This window comes from Vespula pensylvanica, chromosome 2 (assembly GCF_014466175.1).
Source record: "Vespula pensylvanica isolate Volc-1 chromosome 2, ASM1446617v1, whole genome shotgun sequence".
Taxonomy (NCBI): Eukaryota; Metazoa; Arthropoda; class Insecta; order Hymenoptera; family Vespidae; genus Vespula; species Vespula pensylvanica.
Genome location: NC_057686.1, coordinates 18,219,295 through 18,245,452, shown reverse-complemented (window position 1 = coordinate 18,245,452; position 26,158 = coordinate 18,219,295). Strand labels below are relative to the sequence as shown.

Sequence of the window (26,158 nt, the reverse complement as noted above, 5' to 3'; positions counted from 1 at the left end):
TATCAACAAACTCTATCAATTATAATATAAGAGTTTTGTCATTACAAAACCACTTCTTTCAACAAAGCTTATTTCTATTTACGATTTGTTATTATCTACGTTTATGTCTACGTAATACAAAATATACAAATATTTTAAATGTACGATATTTACGACATTTTCCAATAACCATGATATAAATAATAAATATATGTAAAAATATTTTGTATCATCTAAAATATTTGTATACATATACAAATATATACAAAGATCTGTATTGTACGCATACGTCTAATGTGTACTGCATCGTCATAAGTTCGTTTATTATTTATCTCTTTATTCGATTATTTCGCTATTTACGAATCAATACAGATTTATTTTCTATCACTTTTTATTTATTTTTGCTTTTTTCTTTTTTTGAGAAAAAGCATATACTTACAGAAATATGTCAGATTATAATCTAGCAGCCTTGAACGAATTTAATAATTTTTTTTTGTTTACACACCATTGAGCGAACTTAACGTAACGTTTTAATTACACTTTACATATCACAAATACTTATACTGACACATTTTTGAAAGAAGATATTATGATGGCTCATATACAATTTGTTTTGTATTATTAATGTCAAAGTTTTCTCAAACGACACAATTAAAAGATAAAGACATTGAACGAATGAATGAATGATGAATGAATGAAATGAACGAATAATTAACTGCGAAATGTGTCCCTTGGAAAAGTTTGCCAAATCATTTACTTCTTATAATATCGAATATTAGTTCATTATCAGAACGTGCAATCTGGATAAGACAACATGAAAGACAACAAGAAAAGCACAGAAAGACGAATAATGCTTTGTTCTACTGTTACTACCGTTGTACGCTATACGAATTATCGTAGAAATGTATGGTGCATCTAAGATTCTATTTTCATGTACAATCCGCCATTCGTAGTTTCTCTTGAACGAGCCCACGATTTAATGCAGTCAATAGAGGATATTTTCCACAGCCGCAATTTCCAGAGAAATCGTCCAAGTCAAGCGACCATATTGATCCTCCGCCGAGATTTAATTCTCTTATAAGATCGGCCTGTAAAAACAAGTCGACAAAAACAGAAAATAAATTTAAACATTTCCATATGTTAATATTAATACTTATGTAAATACATTATTTTGCTATACCTTTTTGAATACATTTGATACATCATCATAACTAACCCATTGATCATCCTTCATTGCATACGATCCAACACAACGTTCTGGATCTTTGGTTACGTTCCATCTAGTATTTCTTACGTTATCGCATATCTACAAATATAAAAAAATATTTTATAATATATAAAACTTGTTTTTTAAAGACCAGTGATGACAAAAATAATATCAGTCAATGTTACTATGTATAGGATTAATAGCAAGTATTATTTTATTCATACCAAGTGTTACTGTGGAGTCTCAATGATACCGAGTTTACGTTATACCTACTTCGTAATAAGAAAGGAATCCTGGTACTTTCGTGAATTTTCCAGCTTGTCCAGGTCCGGAAGACTTCAAAGGAAAGAAATTGGAACCTCTCCCGGTTAATGGTAACGCGTCTTTGGACAAAGTGAATGATTGTCCGTATGCTGGGATACCTAGGATAAGTTTTTCCGAAGATGCACCCTTTTCAATCCAATATTTCAAACTGGATTTTACATTCAGATATTGATCTTTGTTAGCCGAACAATGATACAATGGTGCCACGTGACCAGTTTGACCTTCCCAATAACCATGATAGTCATAGGACATAACATCGATCCAATCGAGATATTCAGAAAGTAATGGAACTTGGTAAGCAAGATCGATCACTTTTTTACTTGACGAAACTGCGGCTGACAAAAGTAATCGATGAGGTTTCAAGGCCGTTTTAAGATCTCGAAGAAGATGGATGTAGGCTAATTTATCGCTCTTAGGTCCGCTGCTACAGTTTACCTGTGATTTATATCCGTTTTAATTCATATCCGTTCTTTTTTGTTCAATCTGATTTAGGATTTATTGTTCATATTAGAAGGAATTACCTGCCAACATACTGGATATTCCCAAATGAGATTAAGACCATCGAATTTATATTTGTTCAAGAATTTAATTGCGCTATCGACAAATTTCCTTCTGTTAGCCGAATCACTCGCCATTTTACTATATTTGTCGCCATGAGAATCTTTCCAACCTCCTAAAGCGATCGATATTTTAGCAGGATTCGAAGATTGAGCGTTCAACAATATCATATCTCTCAAGAATTTTTCATCCTTCATGTCCCAAGAGTCCGGCATTTTTATCGTTAAACTTTCGTCATCTAATATCGCGAAACCGTAGACGACGTGTGTGCAGAGATCTAAATCTAAGTCCTGTGCAATAAATCTTTCTACGCTTTGTCTTTTCTGAGCCCAACTCGTTACGTAACAAATGACTTTTTTAAAGTTTTTCTTTCTAAGGGATAAAGTCATAAACGTGTCACTTGTCTGGAAAAGAAATATGCATAATATGATTACATAACTATCAAAAATTGGAACCTGATATAATATGTATATATCGATACAATGCTTTCCTAGTTTTTTGCGAACTGGAATTAATAAATTCATGTGTGTACCTGACGTTGCCTCTGTTCCTTTTTACATTTGCTATTTTCCGGCCAGTCGCATCGATTCTCATTCCAATAAAGTCCATTAGGACAAGAACGTTCGGAAAGTTTACCAAAATTGCAGAGATAATACTTCGCACAATCATTCTTGTGTGGTATAAATAATTTCTCACCACAATCACCTAAAGGTGCAATACCTATCGGAGGTGGACCAGCTATTATTTCAACAGTATCATTTTCTTCGGATGACGTATCTAATTCTTCCGTAGTTGTTGTCATTGTTGTTGTTGTTGTTGCAGGTGGCAAATAGCTTGGCCGAGATGTAGATGCCGTTGACTCGGTTGTCGGCCACCAAGTACTTATCGTTTGCGTTGTGGATTGATCAATATCAATGGAAGTGGATTCTACATCAATGAAAAACAAAAAATATCGTCCTTAAACTATTATTATATTTTAAGATGAAAGAACAAGAGAGAAGACACGAACCTGATACTACTGGACAAAGTGGTCCTTCAGGATAATTTCTCAAAACTCTATTCATTGTCCTTAACAAAGGACTAGGTTCGCAACCACATCTATTCTTGAAATCGTCTAGATCCAATGCCCAAATCATGCCACCTCCAAGATTAAGTTTTTTTATTAATTCTGCTTTAATTCTGATTTGTTTCGCATCGTCAAAGCTAACCCATTGATCCCCGTAATAAGCATAGGGGCCAATACGTCTCTGACTGTCTTGAACTACCGACCAACCTTTCTTTAAAGTTCTTTCACAGATCTGAAAAGATAGAAAATAAAAAATTATATACTTGCAAGATGTAATCACGAAGATTGCGATGATCATATATAGGAGCGAAGGATCCGACGTACTTCATAATAAGATAAGAAACCTCTTGCTCTAGTAGCTTCGCCGGCTTCTCCACCACCATATGTTGGTGCATTTAATCCCCTTTGAGTTCTTTCTGCTAAAGAGAAGGATTGACCGTACATAGGTGCACCCATCACTAATTTTTTTGGGGGTACACCTTGTTCTAGCCAATAATGAACTGAAAAGTTCTATAAATAAAAATGCTTGAGTTTTCATAAAAATGTCAGATAATTATTAAAAATTAATAGAAGCTAGAAAACATACGGCATTGAAAGTAGGTTCCCAATCATTGGGAAGTGCATACAGCGGAGCTACATGTCCGGTTTTCTTATCCCACTGGCCATGATAATCATACGTCATCACGGATATCCAGTCTAAATATTTTGCTAAGGAAACCACGTCATAGCCAGCATCGATAACCCGTTTACTCGGTGAAACAGCTGCGGATAACAGTAGACCCTTTGGTTTAAAGACTTCACTTAAATGTTGTACTAAAAGTGCGAAGCTTTCTTTATCAGATTTTGGACCTTTTTTACAATCGACCTAGAGAATATAACATCACCTTATTTAGAACGATTATTTATTAAATTAGATAAAAAAAATATTCGTTTATGCGAGAAAGTACCTGCCAACAAACAGGATATTCCCAATCTAAATCGAGTCCTTCGAAACCGTATTTTTCAAGGAATTGTAAAACATGTGATGTGAATCTTTGTCTAGCACTAGGTGAATTTACTAGACGACTGTATTTGTCACCTGCCGAATCATTCCATCCTCCGATAGCTAACAATACTTTAATACCTTTCGATTTATAGGCGACTACCCTTTCATAAAATTCTATAATAAAAAAAGAATTGTTGCGAAATTAAAAAAATAGGTTTTTTTTTTCATTTTTATAAAAACTCCAATATTTGAATAGATTATATTTACTGTTATCTATATCGGCCCAACTGTCGTGAGTCTTTATTGTTAAGCTGGAACCATCGAGAACAGCAAAGCCGTAAATGATGTGTGTACAAAGATCACCGTCTATATCTTCTGGAAGAAATTTTCCACCTTCTTGTCGATACCATGCCCAATTAGTGAAGTAACAAACAACTTTAAATCCTTTTCCACCATCAGGTTTTATCGAAGTGGTGTGCACAGGTGCAATAGTTTCAACTTCCATCAATGTTGTAGAAATTGGCGTTGAAGTAATCTCCGAAGCAGTAGGTATTTTCCATTCTAGTTCACTTCCAACAGCTGGTGGCTTAATTGCTGTATAAACGTCGGAATAAAAACATAACGAAGAAGATAATATCAGCAAATAATGAAATACAAATAATAGCGTAAAAGGACGTACGTTTGTCGTACTGATTCGGAGGTTCAGAGAGTACTTGTTGTAGCGTATGCATGAGTGGATGAGGCCCTTCTTCGCATCGTCCTCTAAAATCATCAAGATCCAATGCCCAGACCATTCCTCCTCCAAGATTCATGTTTCTGACAAACTGAGCTTTCCGTCGTATCGAATCAGCATCATCGAAACTAACCCATTGACTTCCCTTATAAGCATATGGTCCCATTCTTTTTTCAGGATCTTGAACGACGGTCCAGCCGTGATTACGAATTCGATTACAAATTTCGTAATACGCTAAAAATCCTGCTGCTCTTGTGAATTCACCAGCATTACCAGCACTTGCTGGCACATTCAAGCCAACTCCAGCTTTTGGATCGTTTATTGTGAAAGATTGTCCGTACAATGGCATTCCTAATTGACGAACAAAAAGTTTTAAAGCGAATTGTATAATACATTTAATATACATGTATATATATTAATAAGTATCCTTACCCATGACTATACTTCTAGATGGTGCACCTTTTGCGATCCAGTAATTTATCGAATAATTCGCATTAAAATAATAAAATTCATCATCTGGATGAGAATACATCGGAGCAACATGTCCAGTCCTCTTATCCCACTGTCCATGATAATCATACGTCATGACTGCAATCCAATCCAAATATTTTGCTAAGGTAGGTACATCGTACCCGTTGTCAATTACTTTTTTACTAGGAGAGACAGCAGCTGTTAATAATAGTCCTTTCTGTTTTAGGCTAATACTTAATTCCTTTACTAGTGCAGCGAAACTTTCTTTATCCGAGGCTGGCCCTTTCTTGCAATCCACCTAATTAATCGATTATATATTAATTAGTTATATAAGTTTACTATTAATGATATAATTCTGACATACCTGCCAGCATACTGGATACTCCCAGTCCAAGTCCAAACCATCAAAACCGTATTTTTCGATAAATTTAATAGCATGATCAATAAATTTCTGTCTTGCTGCAGGATTATTTACCAAACGACTATATTTGTCACCAGCCGAATCATTCCATCCTCCCAAAGCCAACAATACTTTCAAGCCGCGTTTCTTATAAGCTATGACACGTTCATAGAATCCTAGAGAAAACAACAAACGAATTGCAATTAACTCAGCAATGATATTTATCATACTATATTTATATAAGAGATATTCGTGGACATACGATTATCATAGTCGGCCCAAGAATCATGAGCTTTAATTATCAAATCAGAATAATCCAATACAGCAAATCCATAAACAATATGAGTGCAAAGAGTATGATCTATGTGCTCGGGTAAATATCGTCCTACACCTCTGCGATACCATGCCCAATTTGTGAAATAGCAAACAACCTATATTAAAATGAAAACAATCGAAAAATTCTGATATATTCTACTTATAATAAATGATAAGAAGATGAAAAGAATTCTAAACGTTACCTTAAAATATCCTGAAAGAGGTGAAACCTTATCAGGATCTATTTCAGCAGGAGATAAAGTCGTGGATTGAGTCGTAGTCTGAGTCGTTGGAGCTTTTTTTGTAGTAGTCATTATAGGCCTCTCAGTAATTGATGTAGTAGCAAATCCAATTTCGAGAGGAGGTTTCGTGCTAGGCTTTTCAGTTACATCCTCCTTATCGTCAATATCTTCTTCACAATTAGCTCTCGATGGCCAATCACAAATACGACTACGCTTATTGAAGTGCAACCCTGGAGCGCAACGGAAGATTTCTTGACGGCCCCATAAACAAGCTCGGTAACTTCCACAATCACCAGGTACGTGACTATAACTACCAGAGATACAGGTCTGCAATAAGAATTAAACGGATTAGTTATAATCGATGTTAAATTTATTAGACGTTTTAGAAAAAACCTAGACCAACGTGTATACGTTGTATAATCCACCTTCGAAACTGTATCCTTTGTGACGAGCAAAGCATTCTTCATTGGTTTCTCATTACATGGTTTTTTGTATGCCCAATCACACATATTTTTTTCCTCGTTCCAATTTAATCCTGGACCGCATTGTTGAGACACCAGATTCCCATTAACGCAGACTAAAAAGTTTATACAGGAATTTGGATAGGGATAATATTGACCATGCTCGCATTCTTTCATCGGTTTTTCTGTTGTTATCATGACAACGGTGGGTTTTTTAGTCGTACTTGGACGATATGTATTAGAAGTAGTCCATGTTGATGTGGTCCATGTTAATGTTGGCTTTTGCGTTGAAGAGATTGTTGTCTTTCTCGAGGAGTTCCAGATAGGTCTATGCGTTGATGTAGTACCTGGACAAAGAGTATAAATAAATTAACGATACAATAGTTTCTTCTTCATCAATTCATGATCTATACCACGTTGGAAGATTATGTAGGGTAGCGATATGTTTGTCGAGAATATGATGAAAAAAATACATGCAAAGCCGATATGAATTTTCATTTCTTCCTCAGTTACTGATAGAATACACACACAGAATAAAAAACGTGGTAAAACTACAAAAGATATGAAATCTAATGAAATACTAAATGGTTAGAAAATGCTAAGGACACCACGATGTTCTTTGCTCGAGGCTATAGTTGTAACACCAGTATAAAAAATTATACATAGTGAACATGTTTACTCGCTTTGGCATGCAAAACGCAAACAGGTTTGCGAGTTGTGCTTGCATGGTAATGGATGAGAAATTCTGCGGGTGGTCCATTGAAAGATTGCATCATTTTATGTAAGTAGGAAGAAGATAGATAGTAATAAATTAGAAAGCCACCAATCATGTTTTTAATTCATGTTTTCTGTTGTGTTTTGATTCATGTGTTATTAATTTTAATTCAAGGTAATCTGTAATAAGGATTATGAAAATAAAAACTTACTGATATCGGCTTGGCATTTTGAAATTGATGGCCAGTCGCATATACTACGTGATTTGTCCCAGTGTAATCCAGGTGCACAGCGTTCTCGTTTTAACTCTTTAAGAACGCATCGATAATAACTTCCGCAATCAACAGGATCAGGAGTATATTGACCTTCACTGCACGATACAGGAGATATTGGAATATTCTCTGTTGTACTAGAGGCAGTAGTAACGGGTGGTAAATAACTTGGAGCCCTGAATACAATAAATAATACAGTATAATAAAATTAACAATTCGATCGTGACATGCATTATTAAAGTTCTTATTGAATTTTAATAAATTCTACCATGTAACTGTCGAGGTGCGTATTGTTGATGTCTCATGATGATGGTGGTGATGATGACTCGATGATATGGTAGGTTTCTGAGTCCAACTGGGTTGTGTCGTTGTACTTGGTTTTTCTGTCCATGTTGGCCACGTAGTAGCTTTAGTCGTTAACGTTGACATTGGCTTTGTTGAAGCTGGGCCACCCTCGACGGCATCGCTATGAGTCGTCATTGTTGGTTCTGGTGGTGTCACAGGTTCTTCTGGTCTCTGACAATCTTCTTTCATATCGTTTGATGTCGGTGTACGAGAACGGCCTACGAATAAAGAAATGAAGAAGCTTTCTTTCTTTAATACAAAATATAATTTTTAAGAAATTATTTTATTACCGACCTAATGCACGATTTATAGCTTTAAGAAGCGGAAAACTCTCCACGCAGCAACGATTTAAGAAATCGTCCAAATCGACGGTCCACATTGAGGCTCCACCATAATTATTTCGTAATATATATTCACCCTTCTGAAATACGCTCTTTCGATCTTCATAGCCTACCCATTGATCTTTATGATAAGCACTTGGTCCTAAAATAATGTAAGTAGTAAAAGAGTACAAAATAACAAGGATGATCGATCAAATCTGAACATTAACTTTTACCTGATCCTACAGTCCAATCATGTCTCTTAATTCTGTCACATATTTCATAGTAAGCTAACATTCCTGGTTGTTTTGTAAATTCTCCAGGTAGACCAGGGCCTGTAGCTGGATCACCAAGCCCCGTTCTACGAGTATCAGAGAGATGATAGGCTTGACCATATAATGGTATTCCAATTAACAATTTTGATTTGTCCGCTCCAAGACGTACAAGATATTCCATTGTAAAGTTCTGAAAATATGTTTTAACTATACACTTATCAGTATTTCATTTCGTAATAATTTATCAATTGAATGAAAAATTTCATACAACGTTATAATATGTTCGGCCATTGTTATTCATTTCATATAAAGGTGCCAAATGACCTGTTTTCGATTCCCAAGCACCATGATAATCATATGTCATTACTGAAGCAAAATCTACTTCACGTGAAATCTCTCCAACTTCATAAGCCTGATCGATAACTTCTTTATATCCTGACAAAGCTACTGCTAATGTGAGTCTGGGTGTTTGTTTGTCAAACTCCTTTCTTAATTCTTGAAGAAGCTTCGTGAAATTAGGTTTGTCAGAATCTGGACCTTTCTTACAATCGCTCTGCCAACATTTCGGATAATTCCATTCGAGTGACAAACCATCGAAGTTATGTTTCTTTAAGAAACTTATCGTAGCTGAAATGAATTTTCGACGAGAAACACCATTGCTTATCAATCGAGAATATTTGTCGCCAGAACTGTCGGTCCAACCACCAAGAGCTAAAAGGATCCTGGTTCCTTTAATCGATGTCACTCGTTCGTATAAACCTACAAAGCGCAAAGATATTTATAAAACTGTCATTTTGTTACATAATTTATGTAAAATAATAATACGACTGACCATTTTCTATATCGGCCCAAGGATCAAAAGTCTGTATCAACAAAGTATCTGGATTTAAACTGGCGAACGCATAAATAATGTCAGTACATAAACGAGAATCCAAACGTTCTGGTACAAACTTTCCATCTGTTTTTCGGTAAATTGCCCATGAAGTGACGTAGCAAACAACTCGTGGACCATTTTGTGTCAATTCTTCCACATAATTCTCCTTCTTTATTCCGTTTTGATTAACGACAGAGTCCACTTCATGTAAAATAATTTGATCGGAATAACCAGGTTTACAAATCTCTGGATCAGTCTTAATACAACGTCCTAGTACAGGATCGAACAGCCGTTTGGGACCACAATAACCGTGATACATTTTACCTTACAAAAGTTAGCAAAAGAAACTGTTAGATAATTAACCTTATCACTGAGTAAATTAATCAGTACCTTTAACGCAAGAATAAAATCCAGAACAGTTCCCTGGATCAGCGAAAAGACCCTTTTCAGAACATTTTTTAATAGACGTACTTTCATAAAGTCCTAGTGCATTCGTTGCAGTATTCAACATTGGCCATGGATTACCACAAATACCCTGTATAATTCATGTAATATACAAAAATATGTTTACAAAATTTTTCATTACATTTATTTCCTCTTGATGTAATTATAAATACCTGAAAATCATCCAAATCCAGAGACCATAAAGAGATACCAGCAAGTCCGTTTGATCGAATATATGCTGCTTTTATCTTCATTGATATAGGATCTTCGTATCCAATCCATTGATCTCCACGTTTCACATATGGACCATCTTCGTCTCTCCCAGATATCCATGAACCTTCTTCCAATCGTTCGCATATCTAATTAAAAACGTTAATGTGAATAAATCAAATTGCATAAAAAATGAAGAAAAATGTGATTTTTAAAATAGGAAAAGGTCTTACTTCGTAATAAGCGAGTCTTCCATTAGATGCTCTGGTATATGGACCAGGGATTCCAGGTCCTAAAATTGGAGCACCAGCATCAGTGAAGTTTCCAAATTTAAGTGTGTATCCATCACCGAAAATTGGCAAGCCTAATACAGTTTTAGATGCTTGTTCCATGCCAGCTCGTTCGAACCACTTATTAACTGCACGAATCACGGTTTTAAGTGGTGCAGGATGAAGAGCAAACTTGTCTCTTCTTAAATTGAATTCGCTTCGCCAAGGCTTCAGTATCACTAAATCAAAATTCGAAATGGTTTCTCGATGGACACGATCTTCAGCATGGAGAGCAATAGCTGAGGACAATTCTTCGTCTGCTAAATTCTTTTTTAGGATTTTCGAGAAAATCTTTAATTCTGTCATAGCATTCGTTTGCCACGCGTCTTCTATTTGCCAATCTATCAGGACACCATCGAAATCTTGTTGACGGATAAAACTCAGTATAGACTGAGAAATTTGTTCATAATCAGCTTCATTCAATTTACTGGATTTAAATCTTTCGCTGGGAAACATGATCGAGATAAGAATACGTAATGCTGGATCTCTTGAACGAAGATCTATAGCTGTCTTATAACCACCTATCAAATGGACAATGATTAATTAATTTTGAGAACTTAACACAAATTTTCACAATTTTTACTATAAAGTATTATGTCGAGTACCTTTAATTTCATCATATTCATAATTCCAGGGTATCACTTTGAAATCTGAATCTATAACGAAAGGACAGTTTAATTAAAAAGAAAAAAAAAAGTCTATCATTCGTATTTTATTATCGATGTTCTTATTTACCCAGATTAGCTCCAGCATATATTAAGTGAGTACATTTGTAATCCGGCAAAGATCCAGATAATAAAGAAAACGGTTCCATCCTATAAGCTGCTCGGGAATCAAAACGACAGACGACTTTTGGATCGAGAATTCGTTGAATTCTACCTAAAGTAGGTGGTGCAAGCGGTTCGATCCATATAGATTCGTGTTCTACTCCCCCGAAGAAGGGTGCCTCTCGATGTTCAACAGCATCCCTAAGTGGTAATCTCTGTTCCATGATTCTGAAATTTAGCGTACGATGAAAAAACTGATTTATTGTTAATAAAACAATAAAATGTTTAATTTAATTCAACAAGCCAACCTTGCTGAAGCTGAATAGTCTTCGTTTTTTGGATCTTTAGAAAGTTTGATACTACTCGAAGGTAAAGCTTCGACAGCATCGCGAAGTGGAATCCTATGTGATCCAAATTCAATATTTTCTTTCGATTGATCTTGAAAACGATCGAATTCGATAGATCTAGGCGGGCTTTCAACAGCACCACGTTGAAAGCCATATTCATTTAAGATCTCAGAACTGTCTTGTGTTGTTCGAGATTTCCAAGGTGGTGGTGGTAAGATTTCTCGCGCTGGTACATCGTGTAATGGTCCCGCATAAGAAGAGCAGATCAGCAAAAAAACGATTCCGATCAGCATCGTACCCTGAAATCGATCTTTTTTATTTGGAACAATTTGTATCGACGATCGACGATATTGACATCGACTGGTACACAGTAAGCAGAAGCAAAGTGTAAATTGAAAAGAACACGCACGCGAAAAGCTAGTTATAAGCGTGGAAGCATGCATTCCCGATGCCAGCCAAACCTGTCTTCGTTTCGAGCTACGAGAAAACAAACAAGAAAAAAAGATCTCTGGTAATGGGAAACCGGTGATCGAGTTCGATCTGAGGCCATGAAAGATTTTTATATGTATGTAATTTCTTTTGTTATCTGTCATTCTTTTTTTTCCTTTTTTAATTATCACTAAAATTAATAAGAGCGATAAGGGTTGTAAGTTGCATCGAATGACTTAGTAATTCAGACCGAGTATATAATAACACGAATAACATATAAATGTTATAAATTATAAATTATAAAATAATTAACATAAATCCTTTCTTCAATTTCTTTCTAATATTTATGAATAAATAATCACAAAAGGTGTGCCGATCTTATTCACCACTGTGAGTCACTGTGAATGGTACATGTATTACGAATCACGTATTCGGAATATAAAAGATAGTATCCCTTTTCGTTGACCTTGACGAGGAACGACCATGGCAATTACACTGACCGATATTGCTACCTCGACTAAGTTGAGTACAATGACCGGTTAGGATACGATCGAGAATCAAAACTCTCGTCGTTGTTTTGTGGTAGTATTCGAAGTATGATCGATGATGCGTGAAATTTATGATCGGATATATTTCACCATGTTATACGACAGCTATATAATCAATTATAATATTGTTTTGATTCGATGATCTCATAAATATTTATATTATTATGTAGCTTAATCCGATTAGGTCGCACGTCTAACATTCGTGTTTTTTTTTCTTTTTTCTTATGATCGATGAAGACTATTTTTTATATGATAAAGTTTCGTAAAACTTCGTACGAAAGATCTATCATTCCGAGTTTTCTCTTCTTTCTTTTTTTTTAAACTCAAGTAGAACGAAATTCGTTTGCTCGTCACGATGGCTTTCGAGTAAGTAAATCTCTTTCCGATCTATTGTACGATGGTAATACAAGGACATATGCACGAAGAAGACCTCTGGCATAATGCAAGTCGCATCTTTTCTTTCGTTCTATCAATGTCAAGATTCCTTGTATGGAAATCAACGTTTACCTCAATGCTAACAGTTTAATAATAAACTTTAAATATTCATTGAAGGAAAAAGAGAAAAGATAAAAGCGAGCGACAAGATAAAGAGAAAGACGAAACAGCATAAAAGACGAAAACAGCATGCAAAGTTCAGTGATCGTTATGAATGATGCATTGTTCAAAAAAAAGAAAAGAAAAGAAAAAAGATAACGATTCATTAAAAAAGCATAAACATATTACAATTCCGAGTGAAAAATCTAATTAATGGAACCTGTCAATAGGATAATATTATGTATTTTAGTCCGACTAATATCTGATAGTCAGTCATTCGTATATGTGTATGTATGTACGAAATGAATTGTTCAATTCCATAACGAAAGATTTGTCAAAAAATTGAAATAACATTAAAATATCAGAATCTCGAATTTATCTAGTATTACATACGGGAGTAAGACTTTGAAAAGTCATTCTCCAGGAAACGTCGAGGTGTTGTTCTGCTTTGTCGATTCTGCCGATCAACCCTTAAAATGTTGAGACTGAAAAGGTTTGAAACGATCGGACGGTAGCACGCGGTTTGACAACACTGATCAAAAGAATCACTGAAAGTGATCGGTCTCTTCCTCTTCTTCTTCTTCTTCTTCGATGTCCGTTGTTAGTCGTTCGCGATGAATTTTAAAAAGCACCACACAGAGGCCTCGATAGAGAGGACTAATCTGGACGCACGAATCTGGTATTCCGAACGCGAGAGGACGACCATATATACCTACGCCATCGATAGCCCCTCAACCCGCACCCTTCTCTCTTTCTCTCTCTCTTTCTTTCTGTGCCATTGCTTCTTTGCTGTGTCCTTGACCACAAGAACGTGATCGTGTAGAGACAGAGACCATTGGTGCCAACGACACCAAGCCGCTTCCTTGCAAGCCAAAGGGGTGCGAGAACTCCATTTGGAATTTGCTTGTTTGATTTGGAGGTGCTGTCTCACTTCGAAGAAAAGACAACTAAGAAGCCGTTCTCTTATGGAATATTAGATCCGTTCGACAAATATGTTGTTAAGAGGGTGTGTCGGAAAACATCTAAAGCCGATGAGTGTACTAGGAAGAAATGATGAAATTGATCAATGACAAAATAAACAATTAAGCGTAGAACGATACTTTGTAAAATGATATTTTAGGGCTGAAAGAAGTGAACCAGTAGTCGATGAAAACTTCATCCACTGACTTTTGGATTTTTGGAGGATTTTCAGGAAATTGGATTGTTAATTTGATGTTATGAGAAATTATGTAACAATTTGTTGTGTAAGGATTCAACAACTCTTCTTGATCTTTCATTATATTATTCCATTTTTTTACTCTCTTCTTCTATTTCCCTGCAAATTTTTATATTGTTGATTACACCGTGAGTACATTCAATATGATTTTACAGAAATATAAAGAGTCATAAGTACAATGGGACGAGGATTGGGGATCGTTGCAATTTTATTTTCATATGTCAGATATCAAATGAAATTTTCTCCCTTTTCTTAACCGACGGATCGTTCGGTTCTTCTCATTTGCATCTAAGTTTTGTCTTTATTTTTTCTCCCCACTTTCGTCAAGCTGATAGGGACTAAGAAAAGTAATAGACTTAGACCGGGCAATAACGAATCTCTTCGAAAGATAAAGTATTTGAAAGAATGTCAACGAATCCCCTTGAACTTGTATATGGCCAAACAGAGTCAATTTTCACCGAAACCAGAAAACTGCAGAAAGTTATTAATAGCATGAGAATGCGCGAGGGGCTGCGAGAATGGTCCTGTTATCTTCTCGTTTTATATACAGTTGAAAACAAAGATCTACCTTAAACGAATACATATTGGTTTCCTTGTAGATTCTTTTTATTTTCCTCAAGATAAATTAGAACTTTAATTATTTAAACCTATTAAAAGCCAAATAAGTATTTCTAAACATATATTTATATAACAACAAATTAAATAGAAATAATAAAATAAATACATTTACAATATTAAGAAGTGTACATACTTGCAATAAGAAAAAACGTAATCAATATTTTAAAAAAGCTTTGGAATAACTTTTGTATATAGTTGATGAGTCCATTTGATTCGTGTAGGGAGTTACAAAACTATACTTAATATGTCGATAACGAATTAATATGCATCGAGATCAGTGACCTCCGTTACTGAAATCCACTTTGCGTTTCGACGTGTCGCATCTTATTATAAAGCATTAGTAATGCGGTCCATTAACTATTATAAGATACTGTGTGTCCAGAGATTATCTTTCGATTTTTTTAAGACGGACAAGAGAATGCTATTAATCCAAGGACGAATAGGAATGCTAATACGTAATTTAAATGATTGTATTGTATAATCGCTTTAAGATTTCGGCAATACATTTGACATGTAAAAAATCTTTCTATTTTTCTATTCTGTTGTAAATTAAGCACTTCGCTCCTTTAAAAGCTGTATCTTCACCTACTAATGATATGCAGATGAAAAGATATAAAAAAGGAAAAATGAGTTAGAAGATTAAATCGATGTTTCAGAACGTTTGAAAAATCGACCCATTAGAAAGCTATAATTAATAACTTGTATTTTTAAAGAAATATTTTCCATTTCTCATTCTTCCAAGAAATATTCCCAGAGTTCAATGAAATTGAACAAAAGACTGTTGATGAGATACATTTGCCACACTTCGACGTGGCAAAGATCTAATCCTCGCTATGATCCGATCGTTTCTTCCACTTCCACTTTGGAGGGTTTTAAGAACGGTTCAAGGACAGGATGTCGAGCTAAGCAACTTTTCTGGTTCGTGGGTTAGTGACCCAGGTCCCCAACCCACGTTTCAGGATTTCTATCTCGCACATGGACTCTCGTGGCGTATGGATTCTCTTCTTTCTATTTCTCTATTTTTTCTGTCCTCGCCCTTTCTAAGATGGTTTTTCATTTTATTTATTTTTTTATTTCTCATTCTTTCTTTATTATTTGTTCTTTTCATACATTTCAGAATATATATTATGGTCCTTAGAAAAGAGGAGCATCCTCATGAGACGAAGTGTCTCTATCTCTGCTTACTGATCAATCATCGATCTTCTTCCTATATTTCTTCATTATGAATAACATATGTACTAATGAATCCAATAGATAATCGAAAAGTTAACGATCTCAAAACAAATATTTCTACGCTCGTAAAAATATAAAATTAGGTCGTCAATGGTCTTTGTTAATTTATCATTTATCCTACTAATATACATATAACGTTATCTATGTTAACTAAATACTTTTAACGAAATAGTTTTAAATTTTGGAAAAAATCCAAAAGTTAATAGATTTTCATTATTTTTTTTCACTTTTTATTTTTATATCTGATTTTTCTATGTATTGAAAACTAACAAGGATAAATCTGCATATGATAATTAAAAAACTGCAATTATATATGTATTATACAAAATGTTTACATCAATGAGTAAGTTAATTTAGTTACCTCATCGAAATAATAAATCTATTTCTATAATCTGTCATATTTATCTTCTGCATACGAAAGAAAGAAATTAAAGGCGCTTTAACGCATTCGCGCATTCACGTAAAAAGACGTCTTCGTTGTTCAGAAACAGGAGACTTGTCTGTAACAGAGAACAGTCAGCTGTCACAAACAGAGAAAATCCAATGGAGCTTGAACAAATCAGTTTAGTATAAAAGAAGCGCGTTTCCCGATAACCGATAACATTACCTTCTTATTCCTTGGGCAATGTACTTGCGGCAGTTCTAGATTTGCAGTAGAAAATTCTAAGTTTCTAAGAATATAAAAAGGTAAGGATCAGTTTTAATATTTTATATGAAGCTTCTAAAATGTTATTCCGAAAAATCTTTAAATTATTAAAATCACTTGATTTAATTGATATTATTTAAAAGATTATTATTTTTATCTTTTTTTTTTTTTAACTAATTAACACCTTATATGCGGTATAATTTTTCACACATTAATTTACGTGGCATGGGCTATTTTTGGTGATTTCCTACAGTGCACTTGACACCAATAAAAATTACATAATATTTGAAGTCGCATTTAATTCAGGAAGTTTTATGAGTCTAAAATTGTCTTAACTTCCAGAAATATGGATGAAGTAAAACGGGATTTTCCGTCTTCCGCATTATAGCGTTAAAAAAGAAATAAAAATTTTGCGAAAATTTTCGTTTATCCTATAAATGTACGTATACAAATTCTTCTTGTTTTTTTGCAGTAGAAAGATCGAAATCAACATCAAAATGAAGTTCTTATACATTCTCATTCTTATGGTTGGAACTATCTATCAGATATTTGCCAGCATGGATGATACAGATAGGAACGTCTTCTCGATGAACGTTCCTTATGGAAGAGGATTGGTAAAATTTTTTTCTCTTCGATTATATACTTAATTAATTAACAAATTACGTCGGAGTATCAGTTCTATGGAATGAATTTAAATTACTGATATTAAGGAACAATACATAAACATGATTTATGAATAGTAATGAATTATAAAATTGTATGTCTTAACAAAAAATAATACTTAAAATCGACTTTTTTTCCAGGACAACGAATTGCAACTTGCTAGACTGCTAATGGCATCGCCACGGCTTTGCTATCCAAAACGTAATTCCGAGATTATTAACACTTTATTGGGTCTTCCAAAAAATATGAACAATGCTGGAAAATGAAATATTTATGATAGAATTGATACGGATAATTATTTATAAAAATGTGCATCTGCTATTAATAAGTTTTAATTTGCAATTGTAAAGACTGCTTTTTTCTCGAATAACATGATGAAAATCAAAGATGTAACAGCATAAAATTCTTGTTATTTTATTTCCATCATGTAATTAAATTATACGCATATAAATTTAAAAAATATAAATAAAAGAATGCAAAAAGATATTTGATTTTATATTTTTCCATTATATACCTATTAATTTAATTTTATTTTATACTTACACATATATTTCTAAGGGATATCTTCTTAAATAGGATGAGAATAATAAAAACAAAATTGTATGAGCAGATAATTTATCATAAATATTGCATGATTGATTTTGTGTTGTCATAGACAAGTCCATATTAGTTTCTAATCTAGTAAAAATATGAAAAACTTCGCGTGTAAAATTTATATATTTTACTTATATCTCCTAAGACTATATAGAATAAAGAATTCATTAAAAACTATATACAGTATAATGTTTTTCACATAATTATATATTACAAATAAAAGTTACCTTGCAATAAACAGAAGTCTTAAATGCGTATAAACGGCTGTGTTGTATAAAACAATTATATAAAAATAATCATTTTGAATCGTCGATCATAGATAGACACAGCATTGTCTATTGCGCCATTATGTAAAAAACTCTGCACAGTAAATAGTTAACGCTATAAATCAATTTAAATAACTTTATCGATTATTTCATTATGTTAATTAAATGTTTGAAAAACTCACAAAAATGCAGTGCCTTCTTTTTTATAAATTACCCTCTGATGTCTTGACGAATTTATTTGTATATATATGTACATATATATACCCAAAAATTATATTTACTTTTGTACCAACAAAAAATTTGTTACAATTGTTAGAACTTTAAATGAAAACCACCTCCAACAGGTGGTTGTCTACCACCATCCATCAATCCCATGTGAAAGCCTGAATTACTTAGATCAGCATCGTCACCATCTCCCAACTGTTTGTATTCTTTTCCACCACTAGGTGGTTTAGGTGATGCATTTGCTGTTCTTTGCCCTAATTCTGATTTGGCAGGCCAGGTGGGAAACATTTCTGGCGCAATTGGTAAGGGTGCTTCCGTGAAATAGGAGTGTTTCAATGCATCATCGGCTGTTATACGTTGTTGTGGATCGTACGTTAAAAATCTGAAAAATATATTAAAATAGTTAAGATTAATTATTTCATTGTATGATTATTTATTCAGAAAAAATATATTTAATGTTTTAATTACTTGTTCAATAATTCAATGCCTAAATCCGAGAGTGATAAACTAAATCTCTGTCTTAAATTATTTACAGGATAGTGAGCAAATGGAATTTTTTGAACCATTGGTAATTTACTATATCCTGGCCAAATACGATCACTTGGTGTACCCAATTCCTTAAATATCCTGTTCAATTGATCAATCTCTGATTTTCCTGGAAAGAGAGCTTCCATCCTAAGTAATTCCGCAAAAATACATCTGAAAGAATATTTTAATATAATTAACATTGCATGCCTTTTTTTAGATAACATTTATATATCTATTATAATTAATATCATGAATATTAATATGCTACATACCCTACGGACCACATATCAATGGGTGTGCTATATTCGTTGCCACCTAACAATAATTCTGGTGCTCTGTACCAAAGTGTAACTACAACTGGCGTGTATTGTCGCAGTGGAGAACCATATTCACGAGCTAAACCGAAATCACCTACTTTTAGAATACCTCGATGACTTAATAATAAATTTGATGTTTTTAAGTCGCGATGAAGAATCCAATTATCGTGTAAGTGAGCTACCGCACGTAATAATTGTTGCATAAGACACTTTACTTCACCTGAAATAATAAAAATTTTTTTTATCAGTATCTAGTAATAAAAAACATATAAAATTAAAAATATATAATATATAAAATATAAAGTTAAACATGTATAAAAATATATAAAAAAATATATGAAGTTCTTACATAAAGATAATAAAATCTTACCAGGTATAAAAACTTGCTTCTTCTGTTTTATCGTTTCTATCAATGACTTCAAATCGTGTTCTACATAATCCATAACTATAAATATCTTGTCCATGTTACTACCAACAACTATTTCTCGAACAGTTACGATATTAGGATGCTGTGCCTTCAATAGAGTATTAATTTCTCTTAAACTGGTAATAGGAAATCCTTCTTTTTCTTTCTCCATTTTTAATCTTTTTAATGCAACGATTTCATCCGTTCGTTTATCGCGTGCTCTGTATACAACACCATATGTACCTTCTTCAATACGATTTAAGCACTGAAATTCCTCAACGCTTCTGCAACCTAAAAATAATTTTCATTTTTTTTTTTGTAGCATGTAACATTAAATTATTGTTTTGTTTTTAAAAATAAGTAATGTAAAAGAAACCTTGAATGGCTGGTAAATATGGAGGTAATTCAGGCTCCTCATTTTTCTTTTCCTCTTCTTCTTCTTCTTCCTCTGCATTCTTGACAGTACCATTTGGATCCACATGACCAGGTGAATCTCCATCCGAATGATCAGACTTTGCTAACCGCTCTACGGATAATGGACTCGGATTGTTATAATCAGATCCATCGTTAGAATCACCGTTAGAACCCTTGTTTGACTCGTTTGATTCGTCGTCCTCATCGCTACTAGAATCCGAAGAATCGGAAGAATATTTGTCTGATGATCTCTGATGTATACTTCTTTGTCCGTCCGAGGAATGTCTGGATCTACAAAAAAAATTTAGTTAAATGTCAAATTATTTGTGACATGACACGATGTATAATTTACATGAACTTACTCGACCGATTTCGAACGTCCTTCATCGGATTGTACTGGACTAGGACTTTCATCCGATAACTCAACAATAGATGGGTCTTGATTAGTTTCAGGACTCAGTGGTCGCTTTTCACCTCGTTTCAATCGTCTAGCTTCTAGTTCTAAACGCGAAACTTCTTTTCTTCTAGCCATTTCTCTATCCGCTTCCAATAATCTATAATTTCGAAAGTAAATTATTAATACTTTAAGAAAAAAAGATGAAACAAAAAAAAAAAAAAAACGAACGAAATTTATAATTTGCTCTTATCACCTTTCTTTTCTAAGTTCTTGCTCCGTCATTTCTTTTGGTTCTTTTGGATGTATTTGAATTTCATTGACTTCCATTTCATCGACTTCCATCTCTGTACTTACAATTTCCATTGCTTCTCGTAATTGTTTCTCTCTATGTTCTTTTTCTCGTTCAACTTTTTCTCTTTCTCTGTCACGGAATCTATCATGTTTATGAGATCTCTTGTGTCGCTTCTCACTTCTCTCTGTTCTTTCCATCAAATCTGCTTCAGAATATTGCTCTTCTAAAACTCGAATTTGCCTGCGTTCTTCCATTCGAATATCACGACGACTACTGCCATCATCGATAGTTCGCATTTCACGACGTTCACGTATGTCTTCTATCCGTACTTCTCTGCGATCTCGCGAATCACGAATTTCACGGGGATCCTCTAAACGTATTTCTCGTCGGGATTCAACTTTATATTCACGTAATTCTCGAGGATCCTCTCTTCTTTCTCTTCTCTTATCCAACAATCTTAAAAAAAGATAAGAAGAATTAATATCTATTATATATGAATAATGGAATACAATACATAAAGAAAAAAAAAAAAAAAAAAAAATACCTTTCCCTTAAATCTTCCAATACTCTATCACCCGTTGAACGTTCCTTTCGCTCATGCCTTGATTCTCTATCTCTAGAATGGCTTTCCATTCTCTCTAATCGTTCCATTCTTTCTCTTTCTCTTTTAGAACCTTCTGATCTTTCTGATCTATCCAATGGATCCATACCATGTCTACGATGTCTATGTTTGTCTCTATGTCTATCTTCTCCACGATCATGATGACGTGACTTACGTTCTTTTTCTTCACGACGATCTCTTCTTTCATTGTGTTTCTCTCTTCTATGAGAAGATCCTGATTTTCTATGTCGAATTACAGCCTGTGGTGGTTTTATATCTAAGGAATCAGCTGTATCTCCGCCATCTTCTTCCGAAAAACTAAAACATATATTTTAATATATAAATGCATATTAACTATATATGCCTTACTCTTAGAAGCTTTATTTTATTGGTTACTATAATTAACATTAATAAACTATAAAAATAAACGAATATTTTATGAACACTGATATAGAAATATTATAAATAATCTATATGTATGGTTTAAAATATGGAAAAAAAACAATCGACTGAATATTTCAATTAGCAATTAACGCCATACTAATTTCATTTTATGTATGTTTGATATCTCGAAATGTAGTACCTATAGAATCTTGGTAACATGAGCATTCCTCGGCATTATGTATGTACATACGTAACGCAATACGTTATCACTTAACACACTATTCGAACCCTTTTATCAAGGAATATACGTAAGTTATCAAAAAGCTTAACATTCCAGAAATATTAAAAAGTTCGCATGAATCCTATAATTAGTAATTAAACATAATAATATCCCTCGTTTTCACGGAAATTTAATGCACTTGTATCAATCGCATATATTACGCGCGTCTTTACCGATTGATTACTCAAACTAGACTACAGCGACCCTATCGGGAAAACTTTGAACTAAAAAGTATCAATAAAAACTTTTAACGTGATATAAATTATACGAAAAAGTTAGCTATATTTTGTAGTTATTTCTTTCATTTTATTATATTACTGTTTTATTTATTTTTAGTTAAATGAACGAAATATATGATTTCATTTAACATTCAACATATTTACATAAACATTCATCAAATATCCTAATATGGCACGATCATATTTTCTTATATAGATAATAAAATTTGAAATAAGATAGATAGGAAATAGGTTAAGTTGAAATTATTATTTTGTTGCACAAATATAAAATATATAATTTTCTAAAATAATGAAGTGTAAATTGTTCACAGAATCGCGATCATTATGCATTTCTGTTCTAAAGTAATAAATAATTGGGAATTAATAGAAATGAATACTATTCATTTTAACACGAGCACGTGTGCGTATGTATAACAACTATAAAATCAAGGTACGTGTAAATATATATATATATATGTATACAAATTTCTAAAAGCATGACTAAAAAGGAAATCGTAAATAAAACGTAATAAACATGTGATATATTTAAATATGCAAGTCTATCGGGCAAGCGACATAACCTTACTTTATTATTTTGTTTACAATACCTGAAGTCATCCATATCTTTTGATGGACTTTTCTTGATTTCTCCGTCTTCGCTTTGATTATCAATATCCATATCCGCTCCGTCTTCTGACATATTTTTAAACTAAAATCTTCGATCTCGTAACCCACTGGAACTACCGACGCCACTTCACGGTATAAAAGCGGTTAAAACTAGTCTTCCGCTCGAAGCATGTGTGACTTCAGCGACGAGTATGGACAAAATATGAACTACATATACAGACGGGGAACTCCTCCCCACTATGAGCCAATCATATCGGCATATAAGCTTGTTTGTTCCTTTCTCCGCAACATAACAATTGGTTTTGTGTGTGAGTAAGTAGGTTAGTATTGTAAACATACACTTTTCAGTTTCTCATATGTATATCCTTTTTTGATAGTAGCGATACTATAGCCCTCTACCGGAGAGCCGATGAGTTTTTCTTGAAACTGAGACATTGAAATTTTACGAATCGGATTTACAACTTGTTCGACACGTGGTGTAGTGAGGTTAATCAAAATTATCTAAATTTTCCAACCTATTTTTATACTCAAGAAATTCATATATTATAAATAGAAAAAAAAAATTACAAAATGGAATATGTTGAGAACTTCGATACAAAAACACAAAGTAAAGCAATGATGTGAGTATATCTAATTTTCTACTTTAAAATAAAAAAATAATTTAACAATACATTAATTTTATAGTTTGTGTTGCGAATGTGGTGTTCAAATTGAACCAAACCCTGCTAACATGTGTGTAGCATGTCTGCGTACAAAAGTTGATATTACAGAAGGTATACCTAAACAGGTAACTCTTCAATTTTGCAAAGGATGTGAAAGGTACATATTCAATTTTGAATTCCATATTTTGTAAATATACCTGGCATATGTAAACTTATGTATATATTTTGGCATAGATATTTACAGCCACCTATGGAATGGATACATGCAGCTTTAGAATCTAGAGAATTATTAGCATTATGTTTAAAAAAATTAAAAGGATTAAATCGTGTAAAATTGATTGACGCTGGCTTTGTTTGGACGGAACCTCATTCAAAAAGATTAAAGGTAATTTCTTTATCAATATTTTAATATAATTAAAAAATTTTTTTGTTAAAACTTTATATACAAAATTTTGTTTTTTTATATATAAAATTTTTTCATATATAAAATTTTTTTAGGTTAAATTAACAGTACATGCAGAAGTAATAGGAGGAACTGTTTTACAACAAATATTTGTTGTTGAATACATTGTAAATCATCAAATGTGTGATGATTGTCATCGTACTGAAGCAAAAGATTATTGGCGTGCATCTGTAAGTATTATGAGATATTTTTTTTCAAAAATTAACTATTATATAATGATTATATAATAAAATAAATAGTTTTGCATTACTGTTATTTATAAATTAATAAAGAAAAAATGCTTTATTTAGGTACAAATTAGGCAGAAGGGTATAAATAAGAAGACATTTTTTTATTTAGAGCAGCTTATTTTAAAACATAGAGCTCATGAGCAAACTTTGGGTATAAAACCTATTCATGGTAATTGAAAAATCACCTTCTCTAATTAATAGATAAAAACTAATTATTTCATAGATTATAGATTATAACTAATAATAAAAATATTTTGCCAATGATATAACAAAACAAGATATATTATTTAATTTTCAGGTTAATTATTAATATAAACTCATATAATAATTTCAGATGGATTAGATTTTTTTTATGCTAACGAAGCAGCAGCTAGGAAAATGGTTGATTTTTTGGTAACAGTTATACCTTGCCGTTATCAACATTCCAAAAAATTAATTTCACATGATATACATAGCAATATTTATAATTATAAATTTACATACAGGTATATCTATATTATTATCGTTTATATATTTATTATATGAGTTTATATATTTATTATTAATAACAATTTTTCAGTGTGGAAATTGTTCCAGTTTCCAAAGATAGCGTAGTATGCTTACCAAAAAAGTTAACGCATCAACTAGGAGGATTGAGTTCTGTTTGTCTTGTTCATAGAATTACAAATTCTGTACATCTTATAGATGTATCATCTGGGCAAAGTATGTGATCGAAAAGTATTTTTTGTCACTATATATATTTGTAATATAACTCTAATATAAGTAATATAACGATATAAATATTTTAATTCAGTTGCAGAAGTAAGTGCTACTGTATTTTGGAGGTATCCTTTTAACAGTATTTGCAATCCAAAGCAGTTGATTGAGTATATAGTAATGGATATAGAACCTGTGAAAGATAAACATAAGAAAGTTTTTCCAGGTCAAGGAAGTATTTCAACCAAGGTATATAAAATTCATTTCACTTTTACATAATAGATCAATTTCTTTATCTATTTATATATTTTTTGTATTAGCATGTTATATCCGATGTCTGGTTGGTAAAAGCTGCAGAACTAGGAATAGTTGATAGTCCAATTCATACTCGTACGCATTTAGGTCATGTGCTTAAGCCAGGAGATTCAGCACTCGGGTAAATTCTTTTTCACAATTACAGATAATTTGTTATATTGCAAAAATATCAATCTGTATTCTTATTTCAGATATGCCCTTGGTAATAGCAACATTAATGATGATAATTTTGATAAATTAGATGGAGATACAGTGCCTGATGTCATCTTAGTAAAGAAATTTTATGGAGTTGATAAAGCTGCACGTCGTAGAGCCAGAATATGGAAATTGAAACACATTGCTGATGACATTGTTAGCATGAGTACAGAGAATAAGTATGTAATTTTTATTATAAATATAAAACATAAGTATATTTTTATAAGGACATAATTTTGTTTTATATTTAAGTCTCATTTTTGATGTTTCAGTGCGTATAACGATTTCCTGGATGAATTAGAGGAAGATCCAGAAATGCGACAAAATATTAACATCTTTAGAGATTCTAAAAAACATATACCTGTCGATACTAATGAGATCGATCCGAGTATTCCACAAATTACACTTGAGGAAATGCTTGATGATCTTGTGATTGATGATGATAACAAAATATGTCAGGTTTTAGAATAAAATAATAAAGATGTATTGTTTTGTTTATTTTTTTTATTTATAACAAAATGTT

At 32.9% G+C, this 26,158-nt stretch overlaps 3 protein-coding genes and 2 long non-coding RNA genes across 7 annotated transcripts; 2 read left to right on the top strand and 3 right to left on the bottom strand.

The window, feature by feature from the left end:
- Positions 1-352: 352 nt before the first annotated feature.
- LOC122627067 (probable chitinase 10) lies at positions 353-13,964 on the bottom strand. The gene is made up of 29 exons (XM_043807839.1): positions 13,543-13,964; positions 11,600-11,937; positions 11,260-11,519; positions 11,130-11,180; positions 10,429-11,045; positions 10,159-10,344; positions 9,932-10,076; positions 9,500-9,865; positions 8,936-9,426; positions 8,629-8,857; positions 8,367-8,555; positions 7,996-8,290; positions 7,668-7,903; positions 6,706-7,088; positions 6,242-6,607; positions 5,986-6,154; positions 5,688-5,899; positions 5,285-5,621; positions 4,799-5,203; positions 4,387-4,713; positions 4,082-4,293; positions 3,721-3,999; positions 3,459-3,644; positions 3,078-3,366; positions 2,601-2,995; positions 2,032-2,472; positions 1,460-1,945; positions 1,160-1,285; positions 353-1,067 (listed from the first exon to the last, which is right to left on the bottom strand). The coding sequence occupies exons 1-29, from the start codon at positions 13,564-13,566 to the stop codon at positions 909-911; spliced, it is 8,199 nt and encodes a 2,732-aa protein (XP_043663774.1). The 5' UTR covers positions 13,567-13,964; the 3' UTR covers positions 353-908.
- Positions 5,102-5,706, top strand: LOC122627073. Its single transcript, XR_006326783.1, has 3 exons — positions 5,102-5,236; positions 5,303-5,469; positions 5,550-5,706. It is a non-coding gene; the product is annotated as an uncharacterized LOC122627073 (long non-coding RNA).
- Positions 13,965-16,509: 2,545 nt separating the features above from the next.
- LOC122627072 lies at positions 16,510-17,999 on the bottom strand. Its single transcript, XR_006326782.1, has 2 exons — positions 16,824-17,999; positions 16,510-16,716 (listed from the first exon to the last, which is right to left on the bottom strand). It is a non-coding gene; the product is annotated as an uncharacterized LOC122627072 (long non-coding RNA).
- A 224-nt stretch (positions 18,000-18,223) lies between these two features.
- On the bottom strand, positions 18,224-23,228 carry LOC122627068 (cyclin-dependent kinase 11B). 3 transcript variants are annotated; one of them, XR_006326780.1, is made up of 10 exons: positions 23,056-23,228; positions 21,509-21,883; positions 20,926-21,420; positions 20,638-20,829; positions 20,238-20,566; positions 19,826-20,152; positions 19,411-19,675; positions 19,079-19,309; positions 18,568-18,992; positions 18,224-18,479 (listed from the first exon to the last, which is right to left on the bottom strand). XR_006326780.1 is itself a non-coding variant. In XM_043807840.1 (9 exons), exons 1-9 carry the CDS (start codon positions 23,145-23,147, stop codon positions 18,698-18,700), a joined length of 2,601 nt encoding a protein of 866 aa, XP_043663775.1. In that variant the 5' UTR covers positions 23,148-23,228; the 3' UTR covers positions 18,224-18,697. The 3 variants fall into 3 exon arrangements, 2 of the variants coding, with proteins under 2 accessions (XP_043663775.1, XP_043663776.1); XM_043807840.1 differs by having other exon boundaries at positions 18,224-18,992; XM_043807841.1 differs by lacking the exon at positions 23,056-23,228 and adding an exon at positions 22,149-22,416 and having other exon boundaries at positions 18,224-18,992.
- Positions 23,229-23,432: 204 nt separating this feature from the next.
- On the top strand, positions 23,433-26,133 carry LOC122627071 (60S ribosomal export protein NMD3). The gene is made up of 11 exons (XM_043807843.1): positions 23,433-23,694; positions 23,759-23,893; positions 23,971-24,121; positions 24,235-24,369; positions 24,490-24,598; positions 24,764-24,914; positions 24,989-25,131; positions 25,223-25,374; positions 25,446-25,561; positions 25,632-25,814; positions 25,908-26,133. The coding sequence occupies exons 1-11, from the start codon at positions 23,645-23,647 to the stop codon at positions 26,104-26,106; spliced, it is 1,524 nt and encodes a 507-aa protein (XP_043663778.1). The 5' UTR covers positions 23,433-23,644; the 3' UTR covers positions 26,107-26,133.
- Positions 26,134-26,158: the final 25 nt, after the last annotated feature.